Below are 19,042 nucleotides of genomic sequence, written 5' to 3' on the forward strand. Positions count from 1 at the left end.
TCTCTCCCTGTTTCCAGCTTCAGAAAAATGCAAAAAAAAAATAATAATAATAATGAAGAAGTGGAAACAGCAAGTGAGATTTAGCAAACAAGCAGGGAGTTATTTAATCAATTAAAAAATTACACTACATGAATAGCTTTTTCAGTCTTTTCCTTCACATTCTTAATGTCTATGAAGTGAAAGAATTCCTAAAACTGTGTTATTCAATTATTCAAATGATCTAATTTTCTGGGCTCAGTTTACCCACCAAGAAGGGAGAGACACCAAGTAACTCGTAGCTTCCTGTTTCTGTTTCATGGTCCAAAGACACAGGATCACGGAATTGAAAGTGGAGAATTGGCAGTCATTGGTCCCACCTTATTACATTGTATTTGAACAGTCTGGGGCCCAGAGTGAGTTGACTCAGCTGCTCAATGCTAGGTCCAGGAGTAGAGACTGGGTCTCCCAATTTCCCAGGAAGGTTGCTTGTCAGCAACCCCAGGAATGCTGGCAAAGATGTCCTTGTCTCCTCTGGAGAAAAGCTATTTTGATTGAGCACAACTCTGGTGAAGTATTTAGCGATCAGGTATTGCAAACATACGACTAAGTCACCTTAATGGAAAATTTCCTGAACATCTTTTGAATTGTCTGTTTGGAGAACTGACCTGCCCAGCAGCTTGTGAGCCAACGCCAATAGGGTACTTCATGGGAACCATGGCCAGCCCCTTCTTCTTCCAGTGATTCTCCGAGTTGAATTTTTCCACAGCCGCTTTCCTCAGGGAGTAGGAAGACATGGCCATGCATTCTTTCCAACACTGGATTAGAGTCTTGGCATTAATCTCTTGCTTGTAGTGCGTTTGATCAATTTCCTTGTACAAGTTTATCGTTCGAACCTATAAAAGAGAAGGAAATGAAAAGGGTGGGGGTGAGGACTCTTGGCAGACAGACTCTTCCAACCACTGTCCTCCTAGTCAAAATTTGCTCATCCTGTATTAGACCCAAACTGAGTTCAGTGTCCACCTTGTTGAAGCATGACATTCTCTTCTACCCAGAGCCTCTATCAAGTATTAGAACTTACATGTTTTTCATGCAGCTCTGCTGTGAGTTCCAGGGGAAGATCCTTTCCTTAAGTTTCTGATATAACTCAACCTAGTGTAGGCACACTGTAGACTCTTAGTACTGGATGTATTTGTGAATAGCTTTGGACAGGTAATTCTGAATTTAATTTCCATGCTACATGATCTACATGATTCGGATTATTCAGATGCTGTGGCAAGATAAGATCACTTACTTCTAACTGGCAAAGTTTGTTTAAATATAATCCATAACTAGGATGAAGAATAAATTAAAAGATTCCACCCCAATATGTTCGAAGCACCGAGTAGAATTCTTCCTGAATTCTCAGAATTGGAGACTAAGACCCACAGCTGAGAAGGAGAAGTCAAGTACTTCACATTCTCAGTTGGGAAAACTCAGCAATTAAAACTCAGCCATCTCCTCAAGGCTGACTGGGGCCATTATAGACATATAGTCTCCCCACTCTCCTAAAAACATCCCAGATTATTATTAAAAATGACTAAAAATTAGTGAGCTATGCCATTTTGGGGCAGGCAGGTTTTGGGTTTTTTTATTTACTGATTTTTAGAGAGAGAGAGAAGAGACAGAGAAGAGACAGAGACAAAGAGAGAAACATTGATTCACTGTTCCACCTATTCGTGCCATCACTTGACTGATTCTTGTATGTGCCCTGACCAAGGATTTAACCCGCTATCTTAGCATGTCAGGATGATGCTCTAACCCAGTGGTCCCCAACCTTTTTTGGGCCATGGACCGGTTTAATGTCAGAAAATATTTTCACGGACCAGCCTTTAGGGTGGGGCGAATAAATGTATCACGTGACTGAGACAAGCGTCAAGAGTGAGTCTTAGACGGATGTAACAGAGGGAATCTGGTCGTTTTTAAAAAATAAAACATCATTCAGACTTAAATATAAATAAAACGGAAATAATGTAAGTTATTTATTCTTTCTCTGCGGACCGGTACCAAATGGCCCATGGACCAGTACCGGTCCGCGGCCCAGGGGTTGGGGAACACTGCTCTAGCCAACTGATATACCCAGTCAGGGTCAAGGTGGTGATTTTAAGGGTGACTATTTTTTCCTCCAGCCTCCCCAGGGATGAAGGGAGGTCATTATCTGATTTTCTTCCCTAGTGCTACCAAATGTGACAGAGCACCTGGGAGGGAGAGGCCATGGTGAGGTGGCCAGGGAGGGAAAAGCAAGGATCCTCCACAAGTGCAAACAGCACAAAGACGATGGTTCCCGCTTATGGTCACAGAGTCTCACAGTGGGGGAAAGAAGTTAGATGAATTGAGGACAGAGGCTTTCTGAGGACTGCTGCAGCATGGGCAGAGGAGTGGGCATCAGGGAAAAGCTGCGTGAGGTGCCAGCTGAGATCAGGTGAGACTGAACGCCCCCTCAGGGGACTGTTGACTTATTGAGAGAACTGGCAGAAATGGAACCTAGAGACAATATACTTGAAAAGTGGCTACATCTAACCAAGGAGAGGCAGAGAACTCCCTGGGAGGAGTCACATGAGGAGATGGCATCTGTCTTCCTGGTCCTCCTCTTCTTCCCTGCCCCAACAATGCAGCAGAAGGCACAGGGGAGAAGGGGTAAGAGAGCACACCGAGTCCCCCGACCCTAACTCCACCCAGGATCCTGGGTGAACAGGTGCAAGGAAGAGAACAGAACTTGTTCATGACGGAGTTGAAACTTACTTCCAGAGCTGAAAGGAGACCACTGTCAGAACTGAAACTTTATGACGCTGCCTGAGATGTTAAAGAAGCAGGGGAAAGAGGTTGTGACAAAGTTTGTCGGTAGCAGTTACGTCCCCAACCATGGAGACTTCTCACTAAACAAATTAAAATGTCATGCTTACTCTTCAATATCTTCTTGTTGCCAGGATTTCTGACAAGGAGGCTGAGTAACACAGGGATCACTGAACTTGGAGACCCGGCTCTGCATTAACTAATGAATCGGGTTACCTGGGGCAAATCATTTAGCCTCTATGTACCTCACATTCCTGATCAAAAGGACCACCCCAATGGCTCTCCCACCTCTACAATTCATTATCTTTTGTACATGAGTCTATTTTAGTGTTACCTGTTCAGGGGACAATCCACACTTAGCTGCAACCTCCGTGATACAGGATTCGGTGATCAGCCCTGCCTGAGGAAAGCCAAACCCACGCAGAGCCGTGTTGGACGGAAGGTTCGTTCTGCACACCCATCCTCGGCAACGCAGGTTGGGAAACTTGTAAGCATTGTCTATTTTCAGAAGTCCTATGTCTAACACCTGGGGAAATTCAGAGTTGGTGTGATGAGACCCTTATCCTTCTGCACCTGTGTTACCATCCTGAGACCCCAGACCAAAACCAGGTCAGAAATGACCGACCTCCACACCATTGCACCAAACACGCTAAAATAGACTCAAGTCTCCATTTAAATGCATTTTGATGTAAAATAATATTTAAGAATTAAAATATTTTTTCTTTTAAAATAATTTCTTATTTTCATATTTTAGAGTGAATGTATTTCCCCCCTCCCCCCAGGTTTCAAACATTTTCAAAAGCCTGTGAAGCATTCATATACCCTAACTACTGACTCTACAGAATGTAACAAATATAGATAATATCCTAGAAAACAGGAAAAACATGTTTTGGCATTTGGTCTAATGCATTGGTTCTCAACTAGGGGCAATTTTGCTCTCTTTTCCCCTGGGACATCTGGCCATGTTGGGAAACATTTTGGTTGTTAAGTGAAGTAATTATGCCACCGGGATCTGCTGGGTGGGGCACATATACTGCTAAACATCTTCCAATGCACAGGACAGCCCCCACAACAAAGAAAGCTCCAGTCCAAACTGTCGTCAAGGCTGAGGGTGAGTTCTAACGCTTGCATCTGGGAAGGAGCTGTAAGTGCAAGGAACATGGAGAGACCACGCAGAGGCAGACTTAGACCTGTCCCTGGGCTCACGCTGGGGGGCTCTCCCCACGATGAGGGTCTTATTGCTTTTATAAATTAAATATTACTTAGCTATTGAAATTTTTCTGAGTAAAAAAAAATTTTCTAAGTAAAACCATTCCAGAATGTGAACTTGCTCCTTAAAATACTTACAAATTGTGACTCATCAAGGGTCGCACCTCCATTGCAATAATGCTGTATGTCCAGGGCCAAGATTCTGCCGTCATTCATGAAACCAGCCTGGGGAAAGAGGGCAGACTTTTACACTAGTGCTGGAGGCCAGGTCTCTCCCAAGTGTGCTTGGTTACTTGTGAATCCTCTACACATAGGTAGCATGGCATTGGACTTGGTAATGATTTCTTGGATATGACATCAAAATCAGAGGCAGCAAAAGAAGAAAATAAAAACAGATAAACTGGACTACATAAACATTAACAATTAAAAATTTCCCAAGGACAGAATAACAGGGTGAAAAGACAACCTAGAGAATGGGATAAAATATTTGCCACTTCTGTATCAGTTAAAGGGTTGATGTTCAGGGTGTGTAAAGAACTCTTTCAGCTCAACAACAAAAACCCAACCATCTGATTTAGAAGTGGACAAAAAACAAGAACTATTCCAAAACTAAAGATCTGATAAACATTAGAGCCAAAAATTGCATTCATAACCTTTGGCTTCCTCCCAAATGAAACAGTAACTCAATGAGTACAACATTAAAACATACTCATTAAGTGTTTCCCAGGGTGCCAAAGTTTCAACCAAAAAAGGGGGGGACTTGAATAGACATTTCTCCAAAGAAGATACACAAGTATCTGATAAGCACATGAAAAGATGATCAACATCACTAACTGTTAGGGAAATGCAGATCAAAGCCACAATATACCACTTCACATCCATTAGGATAGCTACTATAAAAAACTCCAGGAAATAGTAAGTGTTGGTGAGGATGTGGTGAAATTGGACTCTTTGTGCACTGTTGATGAGAATGTAAAATAATGTAGCTACTATAGAAAACAGTACAGTAGTTCCTCAAAAAATTAATAATAGAACTACTATATGATCCAACAATCCTACATAGAGCAGCATTATTCATAATAGCTGATGGGTAGTAGTAACTCCACTGTCTATCAATGAATGAATAAATAAATAAATAAGATGTAGGCATATACAATATAATGAAATTATTATTAAGCCTTAAAAAGCAAAAAAAATTAATACATGCTATAATATGGATGAACTTTGAGGCCATTATGTTAAATGAAAGAAGCCAATTACAAAACAAATACCATGTGATTCCATTTATACGAGTAGTCAAATTTATAGAGACAGGAAGTAGAATGGTAATTTCCAAGGGCCTTTGGGAGAGGAAGGAATGGGGAGTTATTACTTAACGGGTACAAAATTTCAGCTTCATCAGATGAAAAGAATATCAGAAATGGATGCTGCTGGCGATTACACAACAATGTGAATAGTTAATGCCACTGAAACGTATACTTAAAAATGGTTAAGATAGCACACTTTATGTTATGTGTATTTTGCCACAATTAAAATAAATAATTAAAAAGGAACAGTATGACTATCACCATACTGTTATCTATGTCTATGTGCTTTCTATTTTTAATTTTTTAAAATTATTTTATATATGTATATTTTTGCTTAATCCCTTCATCTTCTATAATCTGGTCCCCCAGCCTTCCTCCCCTCTGACAGCTGTCAGTCTGTTGCATGTGTCCATGTCTCTGTTTCTATTTTGTTTGTCAGTTTAATTTATTCATTAGATTTTACATATAAATGAGATCGTATGGTATTTGTCTTTTTTCTGACTGGCTTATTTCACTTAGCATAATAATCTCCAGGTCTATCCATGCTTCCCAGTCTCTTTTGCACTGAGGTGGCAAAGTTCTGGCCAACAACAGGTAGGCAGAAGTGAGGCCCACCACTTATAGATCTGGTGACTAAAACACCCCCCACATGACACTCCGTGCTCCCTCTCTCTCAGTCTGTGTCCTTTGCAGAAGATCCAGTGGAGGACTCCGAGTCCCTAGGGCCGTACTATCCAACAGAACCTTCTGTGATGTTCTAGAATTGCATGTTCAATATAGCAGACATTAGCTACATTGAGCACTTGTCATACAAAGCTAATGCAACTGTGGAACTGAATTTTAAATTTTATTTAATTTAGTAAATTTAAATTTAAATATATCCATAGGTGCCTAGTAGCTTCCATGTTCAACAGTGCAGTCCAAGGGAAAGCTTGAGTCCCTGCATGATTTTGTGGGGCAGGTCCTCTTTCCTTCACCTTCTCCCCCTCCCCAACCCCCGCCGGTTACATTTAGCTGTTACTTGGGCAAGAAGTAACATAATAAAGGTTTAAATCCCTGAGAGTTTTTAGTTGTTACAACCATTAGCCCATTCTGACAAGTTAACTTATTACTTATAAAGTAAAAAGATAATTAGTTTCTGCTATGGAAAATTTTCTGGGACAGTCTTACAAAAATACCCCAATATATTTAAATATGAGGAACTTGTTGGCAAATAACTATAATTTCACACAACACTGATGTTTAGAAATCATTCTATTTTTAGCTATTTTATATGTGGGAATAGTATGATTATCAGATCTATTTTTGTGGATACACTCAGATGTTTTCCAGTTATTCACTCAGTAGCAGCCAGTACCACCTAGCACTTTTCACAAATGGTCATCCTTGAGCCAAGTAGAAAAAGCTTCATTGTATGAGTCAGTAATCACGCAATTAGCACAAGGAATAGAAAGTGAAACAGAAGCACAATTTGTTGATTTGCTCAATGTTATTCCCCATTAGAGTAGCCAAGAGCCACCCACTGCATTCCTGAAATATTATAGTGACAACATGAATCCTTCCCTTCCCTTCTTCTACTCACTTTGTACTTCCCAAGGTAAGGGTGGCGGCCCGCAGTTATTAACATGTCTTCTCCACGTTCCAGAATGCAGCGGACAGCACGACCATGTCTAGAACAGGAAAAAGCAAGGGAGGCAAACTCTTTAACTAAGGAGGTGTTCCCTGGGCTTTACGTAACCCCTGGTGATAGCTTAAATGGCGCCCACACACATGATAGAACAACAGAACCATTCCCTGAGCCCAGGCTGTGCTGATCTCAGGCACCCACAGTGGCCTCCCCTCTCTTTGTGTCAAGACACAACAGCTGGCATTCACAACTTATGGGAGGGAGGGCACAAGTGCCAGAGGCTCCAGAGTATTGCTTTGGGGGTATATCCCACTGTGATAACAACCTCCACAATGGGCAAATAGTCCAAGGACCACATTAGGACAAGTATCCGCCACTCTCCAGGCACAATAATACTTTTACTGTGGTTTGTATTCTTTTCAGTAACTGATTCTCAGTTTGGTTCTTGCAGTGCAGTTTAAAACAAAGCTGTTACAACTGGCAGCTTGTTTATGTGTGTGTTTATTATAGGTGATTTTGACCCAGCATTCTTCCTTCTTAATTCTGATATGCTAATATTCAGCACGACCTCATATCATAGTAAGTCTATTTAGGAGTTTTTCTCCACTTACTTGTTTGCTGCAAACGCGGTGATGGCTGCCATGAAGCCAGTTTTAAACGCCTTCCCCCCAAATGCTCCACCAACACGCTTCACATGACACATGACCTTGTTAGCTGGGAGCTTCAAAACTGAAGCAACTATGTCCTGTGGATGATAACAGCTCTTATTAATTGGACCCATCAGCGGCAAGGGAGTTGGGACAGCCCTTACATGTTTCATTCTATAACATTGTATATGATGCACAAACTGCACAGTTATGCCAAATTACGGGCTAATTTCCAATAACCTAGGCGTGCATCCATGCTGATCTCAGTGGTATTTGGCTGCAGTGACATCATCAAAACTATCAATTAATACTGAGTAGTCCTTTCAATAGCAATGAGGTATTTCTGTGCTAATAATTTTTAATAAATTTTCCCCGTGAACTATATCCTTTTCACACTAGTCCCGAGGAATACGTTTCCTGAGCAGTGAGGCGTGGTGGCCTTCCAAACCTCTTTCCGATTAGGTCTTTTCCCTGCCCTTTCTAGCTCTCCACCGGAGAATGCACTCTTCTCGCCTCTCACTTGGATTACTGCTACAGCTGGCCAACAGATCTTCCCTGAATTCAGGTCTTCCTCTTTTTTGCCATCCTACTGTTTAGAGGTCAGCTAGTCTTAACAACTCATTTTTATAGATAGGGAGAGTAAGAGGGGTAAAGAGATGGGCCCAACATCACACGGGAAGTGAGAAGCAGAACAGGACTGGAATGGAGTTTGCCTGACCCTTCTTAGTGCTCCACCTTCCACAGGCCTCATTCTCCACATTCCCGCATTCCCACCTGCTCTGACAACAACACTGCTCTCTATGATCTACTGAATCAGGACCCCTCTGCTTTGTTCCCTTGCTTTCATCGTGATGCTTAAACTAGATGCCCCTACAGTGCATCCTCCATGCCAGCTTAGGCAGTCCTGGTGTTCTCCCTCCTTTCTTACATGCATGATGCCTGGTATATAGGCAAAAAGTGTTTGTAGAAGGGACAGGTGAAGGAATGAAGGAATGAATGAATGAGTGGTATTTGACCTTGGTGTGGACAGCTTGGGAATGACATCTCACCATTTAGAGAGATCTTATTCTCAGTATAAATCCAAACTAAAGACCTAATTTCATGGGACTTTCTGGCTGATTCTAGCTCTTGGCAGCCCTCTGTTTCCTGAACTCTTCCAGGTCTGTAAATTCTGACTCAGCTGATTTACGCGAGGTTGCATTCTCCCCAGTATAGTTTCCTAACTGCTTCATGTGAGTTGGGTACTACAGATATTGAAGGGCAGGCTTTCCTCTTTTATCTTTTTTATTATTTTTTTCAGTTTTATTGAGAAATGATTAACATATATCACTGTATAAGTTTAAGGTATACAGCATGATGGTTTGATGTACATATATTGTAAAACGTTTATTATAATAGGTCTAGTTAACATTCATCATCTTGACCTGTGGTGGCACAGTAAATAAAGTGTTAACTTAGAACGGTGAGGTCACCGGTTTGAAACCCTGAGCTTGCCAGGTCAACAAGAAACAATACTATGAGTTGATGCTTTTTGCTCCTCCATCCTGTTCTTGTGCTCTCTCCTCTCTCTAAAATCAATAAATAAAATATTTTTTAAAAAATTCATCATCTCATATAGATACAATAGGAAAAACAGGAAAAAAAGGAAAAGTAATTCTCTTTGACTCTCAGAATTTACTCTTTTAATAACTTTTCTCTATTATCATTCAACAGTTTAAGTGATAGTTTTCACTTCTTTTGTATTCTTAACAGTGTCAAGAGTATAGCAAAAGAGACCTGCTGATTCTGTAATTGTTTTACACTTACAGACACACAAACAGAAGGTCTCTACTCTTATAATACTAATTTAAAAGCTTTAAAATAGTGTGGTTATTAATATCCAATTGGTATGGCTATTAGTATTCCAAATTCCTTCAGTTTCTGAAATGACATTTTTGTCTCAAATTGCTCTTGGTATATTTTTCTGGCAGAAACCATTCAGCTATGTCCTCTCCACAGTGGCCTTATATTACCTGTATGCCTTTGGGATACTGTGTGGACACATAGATATCCATTTCTTGATCCTCTCCTCTGGGAACAGCAAGCATGCTTTGGGTTTCCATATAAAAATGTTCTTGACCCCCCATATGTATTTCACCTATTGGAGGAAAATATAGCATAATCAAGAAGGCTGTCAGAGAGGACAGGTAGCATCCCCAGATGTTTTCTTATTATAATAGGACAAATTCTGACAGTGCTTCTGCTGGGGCTGTAGGCTGCCTGGGGAAGGGCCACCAACAATAATCTTTAGCTTTCTTTATACCTGCAGGTTTAAAGTAGAGTTCTGTTGGGGAATCTGTCATGCTGGCCAATATAGTAGATCACATAGTCCTAGGGAAAGGTGTCTAAAGTAAAAATAGGATGACAAGGAGGCCCTGGCCGGTTGGCTCAGCGGTAGAGCATCGGCCTGGCGTTCAGGGGACCCGGGTTCGATTCCCGGCCAGGGCACATAGGAGAGGTGCCCATTTGCTTCTCCACCCCCTCTCCTTCCTCTCTGTCTCTCTCTTCCCCTCCCACAGCCGGGGCTCCATTGGAGCAAAGATGGCCCAGGCGCTGGGGATGGCTCCTTGGCCTCTGCCCCAGGAGCTAGAGTGGCTCTGGTCACGGCAGAGCGACACCCCGGAGAGGCAGAGCATCGCCCCCTGGTGGGCAGAGCGTCGCCCCTGGTGGGCATGCTGGGTGGATCCCGGTCGGGCGCATGCGGGAGTCTGTCTGTCTCTCCCCGTTTCCAGCTTCAGAAAAATACAAAAAAAAAAAAATAGGATGACAAGGAGACTTCTACTTCTAAGACAACGGCACGTTTCCCTGTTCTTTGTGCTGACAACCCTAGACATTATACATAAAAGAAACATCAGAAGACTTTAAAAGAGAGAGAGGGAAAAGAGACCAGCCAGGGACTCTGGAACCCAACGAACGATACAAAAGTGAGTTCAGTGGGTTATGCTGCTATTGTTCACTTCATATAGCCTATACTTGGTACCAGAGGAGCCAGAAACCCCAAAACACTAGCAGACAAAGACAGAAAAAAAAGTCCCAAGAAAAGCCTACTTTCTCTAGATAAAGAACCAGGAAAGGAGAAGCCTAGCAAAACAGAAAGCATTTATACAAAAACTACTCTACTTCAGCCAAACAGTACAGAAAAAACTGTTGATCTATCTTTATCTGCAAGAGTTGAGTGGACAGCTTAGAGTTACCTTATCAAATTATAATGAGGTACCTCAAGTCCTCTGTTGGGGTGGTTTCAGTGGAAATCATATGGGGAGCCCAGACCTCCTCCCTCTACCAGGCAATAACAAGGTATCACCCCCCCCTTTCCCCACCAACACAGGGCCTGAAGAATTCTGGTAAAATAAAAGATTTAAGTAAGATCCAGAGTCTTATAACATAATACCCCAAATGACCAGCATACAATAAAAAATCACTCATCATACCAAGAATTCAACTCTAATGAGAAAAGACAATCAACAGATGCCAATGCTGAGATGACACAGACTGTGAAATTATCTGACATGGATTCTAAAGCAGACATCATAAAAAAAAATGCTTCAATGAGTATTGACATGAACACATAAATGAGAAAAATAGAAAATCTCAACAAAGAAACAGAAAATATAAAAAGATCCAAATGGAAATTTTAGCACAACCACCACCAAAATATAAAAGGCTTAATGGATAAGCTCAATAATAGAGTGAACAGAAATTATCAATGGACAAGAAAATAGAACAACAGGAATTTCCCAACCTGAACAACAGAGAGCAGATTGAAAAGAAAAAGAACAGAAACTGAGGAACCTGTGTGACTAAAATAAAACATCAAAACTTGGTATCACTGAAGTCAAGCATTGGAAAAAATAATAGCTGAACATTTCCCAAATGTGGTAAAAAACAACAAATGTTCTAATTCAAGAGCAGAGTAAATCCCAAAGGGATAAACCAAAGAAACCCATGCCAAAACATCAGAGTCAAACTTCTGAAAACTAAACACAGAATGTCTTGAAAGCAGAGAAAGAAAATATTACATCATCTACAAGAAAAAAATATTTCGAAGGGTAGCAGATTCTTCATCATAAACCATGAAGGTCAGAGAAACTGGTACGCCATCTTCCTTCAAGTGCTACAAGACCTATCAACTTGGAATTCTATATCCAGTGAAAATATCCTTCAAGAATGAAAAAGAAATCTAGACATAAGGGAAACTAAGAGAGTTTGTTTTCAACAGAACTATTCTAAAATAACAAATGGCTAAGGAAAGATAAGAAAGATTAAAAAAATATTTTAGAACATAAGGAAGCCAAGAGAGCAATGGAAAGAATAAAAGTACAGGTAAACACCATTGACTTTCTCTTCTTCTTGAATTTTTAAAATTGTGTTTGAAGTAGAACTACAATATTGCTCCATGTGGTTCTCAACGTATGTAGAGAACATTTTAAAGACAATTATATTATAAATGAAGGACAGTATGTCTGGGCCAAAAGAATAAGGGATGTTCTAATCTATACTGTATCCAGATGTGGTTGTCCAGAAAATGTAATGAGAATGAAGATTCAACAAAAAGTTCTATATATTAGTTATCCATGTACTTGTCACCACTTTTAAAAATCTACAGTTAATGTGGATGAGAACTAATCACTAAATGTCAAATAAAGTTATAAAATGAAACAAAAAAAACCCTCACTACTGATAAATCAAAATGGAATTCTAAAAATGTTCAAGAAACTCATTGAAAGGCAAGTAAAAAATTAAAAACAGAGGTTAAGAAAACAAAACAGAACACATACTCACTTTGGCAGCACATATACTAAAACTGAAACAATACAAAGAAGATTAGCATGGCCCCTGTGCAAGGATGATTTGCAAATTTGTGAAGTGTTCCATATTTCTTGATGGACACACAATGCAATATGCAGATCATGAATCATAGAAATCTTCTATACATGAAACTTCTATGATCCTATTAACCTCAATACATGAAACTTCTATGATCTTATTAACCTATGTCACCCCAATATATTTAATTAAAATTAAATTTAAAAACACAGAACACAACTATGACAGTCATCATACTAGGAGGGAAGCAGAACTTTTAAAAAATTAAAAATGTACCCAATAATGGTGATTTATAAATTGTTTGAGGAAGAATCCCAAGGAAATTTTTTGTAGTGGAGTCTGGACTTTCTATCTTATCCAAAATCTGAGTAAAGAAAGGGTACAGAAGGCCCTGGCCGGTTGGCTCAGCGGTAGAGCATCAGCCCAGTGTGTGGAAGTGCTGAGTTTGATTTCTGGCCAGGGCACACAGGAGAAGCGCCCATCTGCTTCTCCAACCTTCCCCCTCTCCTTTCTCTCCATCTCTCTCTTCCCCTCCCACAGCCAAGGCTCCATTGGAGCAAAGTTGACCCGGGCACTGAGGATGGCTCCATGGCCTCCACCTCAGGCGCTACAATGGCTCCAGTTGTAGTGGAGCAACGCCCCAGATGGGCAGAGCATTGCCCCCTAGTGGGCATGTCAGGTGGATCCCGGTAAGGCACGTGCAGGAGTCTGTCTGTCTGCCTCCCCCGCTTCTCACCTCAGAAAAACACGCACACAAAATAAAGGTACAGAAGAATGAACAGAGTCTGCTTCATTTATAAGGTGCAAAAATTAAAAGGTCAAGGGCTCATATCTCAATTTCAATTTAAGCTTTACTTAAAGACTACATTGAAAACCTCACTTATTATTAGGCTCAAAATTCATGGTTTGAAATATTAATGATTTATACCTCAGATTTTATTTTGTTAAATAGTTATTTCATTTAAAAACTACAGAATTTAAAGAAAAATATTAGAGCTTTTTCTGCTTAAACCTTTCAGGTAGGCAAGTTCTAGAGCCGTTACATTGCGCTGCCCACCCACACACGCCGACATCCTCTCCTGACTAGGGTGTTGCTCTCCAACTCTCTAGGCGGGAAACCAATTTGTTCAACTAATTCCTGAAATAAAAATTTTATCCCAGTATAGGTTTAGGAGTGATTCCTTCGGGCATATTTACATTTTAATAAGGGGCCCTTAAAGAAGCAAAAGCCGTGAAGATATGAAGGCGTTTATCAGCATTCTGCCCAACAGGACAGGTTGTGGGAAGATAATCTCAGTCCTAGTGCTTCCAGGTCTCTTGCAAATCCTGCAGCAGAGATTGTCATCCACCTCGCCAGGGTAAAGCCTGTTCCAGCTAATGACGTTTTAAAGAGATAAATGAGAAGCAGTTTAATGCAGAGGAGAGAACGTGCTAACTTCAGAGTTGGGGAACTTAGATTTGATTCCTGCTCAATCACTTGCCTCCCTGACCTCGGCTGGCTCATTTGTAAACAGTGTTCTTTAATGCCTATGACACCAGGGTTAGAGAGGGCTGAAATCTATCTATCTTCACAGCTGGTAAAAGCAAATTATATCACTCCCTTCAAGAATGCAGTCTAAGATTTGATGTAATGCTTCACATATTTTATTTTTGAAGTGTTCTTTCTTTCTTGGACCACCTATTTCCCTAAGGGGCAGATAAAGTGCTCTTACGATAATTATTTATTACCTCACATTGAAACAAGTGGTCCAAATTCTTAAGACAAACGACAATTGTAGAGTAAGAAAACAAACAAACCTCAAACTAGTGAGTTAAGAGAATGAAAACAAAAGAGTCCCTTTTAAGCCGTCTTAAGCACTGTACTGCTAGAAATTATTACAGATGTTATACTTGTTAGCAGGGTATGAGGCAGGCAGCATGTCAGCATTCAAGTGAGAGACAGAATGCACAAATTACCTAACTGAAGTCAATAATTAAATACGATGTAAGGAAAAATACAAAAGTTAAATTACTACACAAAAACTACTGTGACAAGAGCAAAGGCAGGGACATATTATGGCACAAGTCGGGGAACCCCCTAATTATTGCTCTTTCCAAGATGTCCATTCCATAGACTCTCTATGCAAAATATGCTCCCTCTTTTCCCAGGAAAGCAGCTCACCCTCCGAGTGGACGCTACATTTTATTCATCCTAAAAATCTCCTGGACCACTGTTGAAACTGGTCAAAAACCAGAATCCTGAGGTGCCTTGCATCCCCTAGCTCCAGAATCCCAAGAAAGGGGCACAGGAATCTCCAGTGAGGTTTCATAAGCATCTCACAGTGAGAATAAATGGGAAACCCTGGGTTTGATAAATGCACGCCTGCCAGAGTGTTAGCTCAACAAAGATCATCTTTTCTAGAGGAGAGCAGCAAAAACATCTTCATCTAACAATAATTATGGATCTCTTCCTATGTGCCAAGCACACATTTATTATCTCTTATAATCTTCACAATGGATCTTTGAGATCAGTATTATGTTATCCATATACAGGCATATTTCATTTTATTGCATTTTGCTTTATTGCACTTCACTGATGTTGCTTTTTTTTTTTTTTTTTTTTTTACCAATTGAAGGTGACATCTTCCACTAGCAAAAAGGTTACAACTCACTTTACTGCAGTGGTCCAGAACTGAACCCACAATATCTCTGAGATATGCCTGTATATGTTTTGGAAGAAAGGGATAAATAAGAGAAAGGATGAAGAGAAAGAAACATGGGTTTCAGAAATCATAAAAAAAAGCTGTCAATTCCACGGCCAGCTTTGTCTCTTAGTAGTTGTTGTATGACCATGGTCATGTTTCTTAACCATTCTGAGCTTCAATTCCCAACCTGCAAGGTGGTTGTGAACAGAACAAGAGAAGACATTTATGTAACAGCTGTGACCACAACTGCTTCCCCTTCATCACATTTTTTCATGTAGTTTTACCTTCAAGAATTTGATCAACCACTTTAAATGCTTCATCAACATTCCCGCATTCCAATTTCCTTTCTGGCGCAAAGTAGGAGTTGTGTTGTATAGCTTCCTAGAAAGAGAACAGAAAAGTGAGGCCAGCTGGACATGGTCTCCAGCCCGATGGCAGTGGCCACGTGCAGTGGGCATCATTTGAGTCTGGGCAGCATTTCTCCTCTCGCTCTGAAATGCCACACACTTTCAGCATGACTGCACTGCTGAGCTAAGAACCAGACTCCAGGGAGACTCCCCACAGAGCAAATACAAATGTCCTCCTCTAATGAAAAGAAATAGAGTAAGCTCAGAAAAGACCTGGCACCCACTTGGTCCCAGAGTGGAACTGATCTTTTCTGGGCAGATTATTCCTTCATTCCACAACCCATTTTCTGTAGCCAAGGCCACACAGAGCTTGGGCTCTGGACCCTATCCGAGTCGTGTCTGGTTCTTCCATTTACTAGCTGTTGACTGTGGGCTACTACTTCACTTCCCTGAGCCTCACCTGCCAGAATGGAGGTGTAGTTGTGCATAAAGCTCCAACAGAGTGGTGGAGAGGATAAAATGAAACAATGCACATAAAGAAGCTTACACAGCTCATAATCCGTGCTCAAAGTCAGCTGAAGACACTGATAAGGATCATGGCGGCTCTCTGCCTGTGTCCCCGGAGAAAGCCCAAGTCCAATGGGCTTTTTCCTCCTTGGTTCTTGTCATGCTCACGAGAATGAATTCAGGTGATAGACACAGTGTAGCGTCCCAGCAAAACAAGCAGTTTATTAAAGCAAAGCTATACACCTGGCATAAGGAATAAGTGGGCAACTCAGCTAGTCTGAGTGCCCTGCTTGTTGGGGTCTTAGGAGTTATCTACTCTTAGTTTCAAGGCTTTGTTTCCCTGTTATTGAGCCTAAGGTATGGGGTTTCAAGGATCCTCTTCCCATAGACCAACATACAGGGTTTCAAGGCCATCTGGACAACCGGTGCTTTTGTTCTGGCAGACCTTAAGCTGCTGACTCCTTCCTTCAGTAGGTGAGATGAACTTCGCTTTGCTCCCCCCTCTCTTTTTCCTGCCCTGATTGTTGTCTACCCTACCTAACACATCTGCCAGCTCCACGAGCCTGCTTTGGGGAGATGAGCACACCATTTGCATAGGGCAGTACTATAGAACCCCTGGGACCTCCAGTCTTGAAAGTAAAATTCCATTACAAGCCCAACATTGGTACCACCAATCCGATTATGCACTGGTTCTTATTGGCTTCTCCAGGGTTCCCTGTGAACAGGTACAGTAGTGGAGACACATAATCTGGGATGCAGCTACAATAATCTAGGTTGGCTTTCCTATCTATCCTTAGGAATTTACCTTGCTGTAATAATCCCTGTGTCAACAGGAAAATGTGACACGCCAGCTCCTGAAGCATTATCTACCATGGATTAGTGCCCATTCATGAAATTCCAACCTGCTGGCAGTTGGGGATTCTCTAACTCTGGTTCCCTTCAGCCACACCAGGAGGCATCTATCAACATAGCTTTCAGGAATGTTCTATTGCGATCCTGCCAGTTCCTCCACTAAAAGGCAGCTGGTTTATTTTTACTGTGGGGCCCAGTTTCTTTGATATATGTTTGCTGACTGCTTCTATTATATTACTGACTAGCTGTGTCACCTTGGGTAACCCTGCATTTTAGTTTCCTTATCAGAACAGGGATAATAAAAGTTTTTAATCTCATAGGATTGTAGTGAGCATATAGTGAGTCAACACAGGAAATCTGTTTAGAACTATGCAATTCCATAGTTAGCTCCGTGTAGGAATGAGCTATTATTGTTGCTCATGATGACTGATAAGAGAGTCTGGTCAAGAGCATATTTTTCTAACCAAGGTCATTGGCCTGATCCTTTGAGCCAATAGTTTTCCCATTCAAACTATTAAACACTCTAAAAAGCATAGGTTAGGTAAAACCTTAGAGATTAGTGACAGAGACACACTTGTTTTTATCCTCTTATGATTAATAACACACTTTTTCTACTGGAATCAATGCATGTGATTTTCTTAATCTAAGACTCAAATATTCCAGTTAAGTTTTATAAACCTTATTTTTAAAAGTTTAATCTCATTCCCACTTCACTTGCTGCTTGTTTTTTTAATAACTTTGAGCTAATTTACTGAATATTTTCTTGTGAGGAAAGTGATTAAAAAAGAACTTTAATGTATAGGGAGTTGGGCATACTTCCCAGCTATAAATGACTTTGATTAAATCCAAATCTAGCTCACTGACCTTGGATAATGATAAAAACACTTGGTAGTTCTACTCTACACGTTGGAGTTTAATATTGGTGCTGGTGTTTTCTGGAAGGCAATTAGAGGTCTGCTGACTAGAGTTGGGAAGGACAGAAAGAGAGTATTATCTATTTGCTTATTTGAAATTTTATTTGGCTAGAAGGTGGGGTGAAGGGAGGGAAGAGAGTAAGCCATTGGCATTGGACAAAGGATTATAAACCATTTTTTTATGAAGCATTATGTCAATAATTTCTTATAAAAAAGTAATTCTAACACTGAAATAAAATGTTGGTCAAGGCGTAAACTGAACTAAGGCAGCAGGCACTGTATGAGTGACAAGGGCCTAAGAAGGGAACATGTCTGAATTTGAAACTGGCCAGAAAAATTTAGAAGGCGTAATCGCTCTTTAAATCCAGTTAAACTTTTATACTTTGTTTTCTTGACATTTTATTTTAATCTTAAAACACAGAGGACATTGTTCAGAAACAAACTCTGAACTCTGGATGCCCAGGCGTAAAGCAACATGAGGAAACATACCCAAGGCCAAGTTCTCCTGGAGGCACCAAGCTTGGCCAAGCCCTGTCCTCATGTTCTGCATCAGGGCATGCCAGCGCCCAGAGAACAACTGCTCCATTCTGCTGTGAAGATAATATTGTATTCCCAGAGTACATCGTATCTGTGTGTGTTGAAACTAATCTGTTCGTGTTCCTTTCCCAACTTTCATGCTTTTATTAGTAAACTGTAGGAATAATTGCATAGAGGTGCATCGTAAAACCTTTATAAATTTCAAACTCTTTTCTAAAAAATAGGATAAAAAATGTAATTCTCCAACTTGTTTAAATTGTCAAAATGCCTGAAGTCACCATAGGATCTACTTCTCATACTCATTTAAGATATGCATGAAAGGATCTAAAAATCGTGTCTCCACGATTTGCTTCTTAGAACATCTTGTTGGTTCCCACCGTGTGCCTGGGTGAGGAGTGTCTGCGTGAGTCTGAGTGAAGGCGAACACAGCAAGTTTGCACCCAGCTTTGATGGGTTCATGGAACTGTGGCAAAATGATATATAACAAAACCAATATTACCACAAACTAATTGATGACAGAAACAAGAGTTAAGTTCCTAAGGCATCTCATCACCATTATCACAAAAAAAAAAAAAAAAGGTTAAATGAAACAATGTTATTCAAGCATTGAATTATAGAGTGTTTCTATAATTATAGAGTGTTTCTCCTCCCCTGGACCTTGTTGGTTATCCACCCAGCATCCCTCTTACCTGTCCCCTTCCAAACAATGCTCAGATTTCTGTTTAGGTCTCCACCAC

General features: G+C 40.7%; 1 protein-coding gene and 1 non-coding gene across 2 annotated transcripts in view; one reads left to right on the forward strand and one right to left on the reverse strand.

Annotated features, from left to right (window-relative positions):
• Positions 1-19,042, reverse strand: part of LOC136337559 (aldehyde oxidase) — a 76,676-nt gene that overhangs the window by 17,994 nt on the left and 39,640 nt on the right. Inside the window, exons 20-26 of the mRNA XM_066278896.1 lie at positions 15,433-15,529; positions 9,611-9,735; positions 7,563-7,696; positions 6,907-6,994; positions 4,156-4,242; positions 3,143-3,334; positions 645-872 (exon numbers count right to left, since the gene is read on the reverse strand). Of these exons, the coding sequence (XP_066134993.1) occupies positions 645-872; positions 3,143-3,334; positions 4,156-4,242; positions 6,907-6,994; positions 7,563-7,696; positions 9,611-9,735; positions 15,433-15,529 (951 nt within the window). The remainder of the gene's footprint in view (positions 1-644; positions 873-3,142; positions 3,335-4,155; positions 4,243-6,906; positions 6,995-7,562; positions 7,697-9,610; positions 9,736-15,432; positions 15,530-19,042) is intronic.
• Positions 12,412-12,518, forward strand: LOC136307097 (U6 spliceosomal RNA). The gene has a single exon (XR_010725789.1). It is a non-coding gene; the product is annotated as a U6 spliceosomal RNA (small nuclear RNA).

Source organism: Saccopteryx bilineata, chromosome 5 (assembly GCF_036850765.1).
Source record: "Saccopteryx bilineata isolate mSacBil1 chromosome 5, mSacBil1_pri_phased_curated, whole genome shotgun sequence".
In the NCBI taxonomy this organism is placed as follows: Eukaryota; Metazoa; Chordata; class Mammalia; order Chiroptera; family Emballonuridae; genus Saccopteryx; species Saccopteryx bilineata.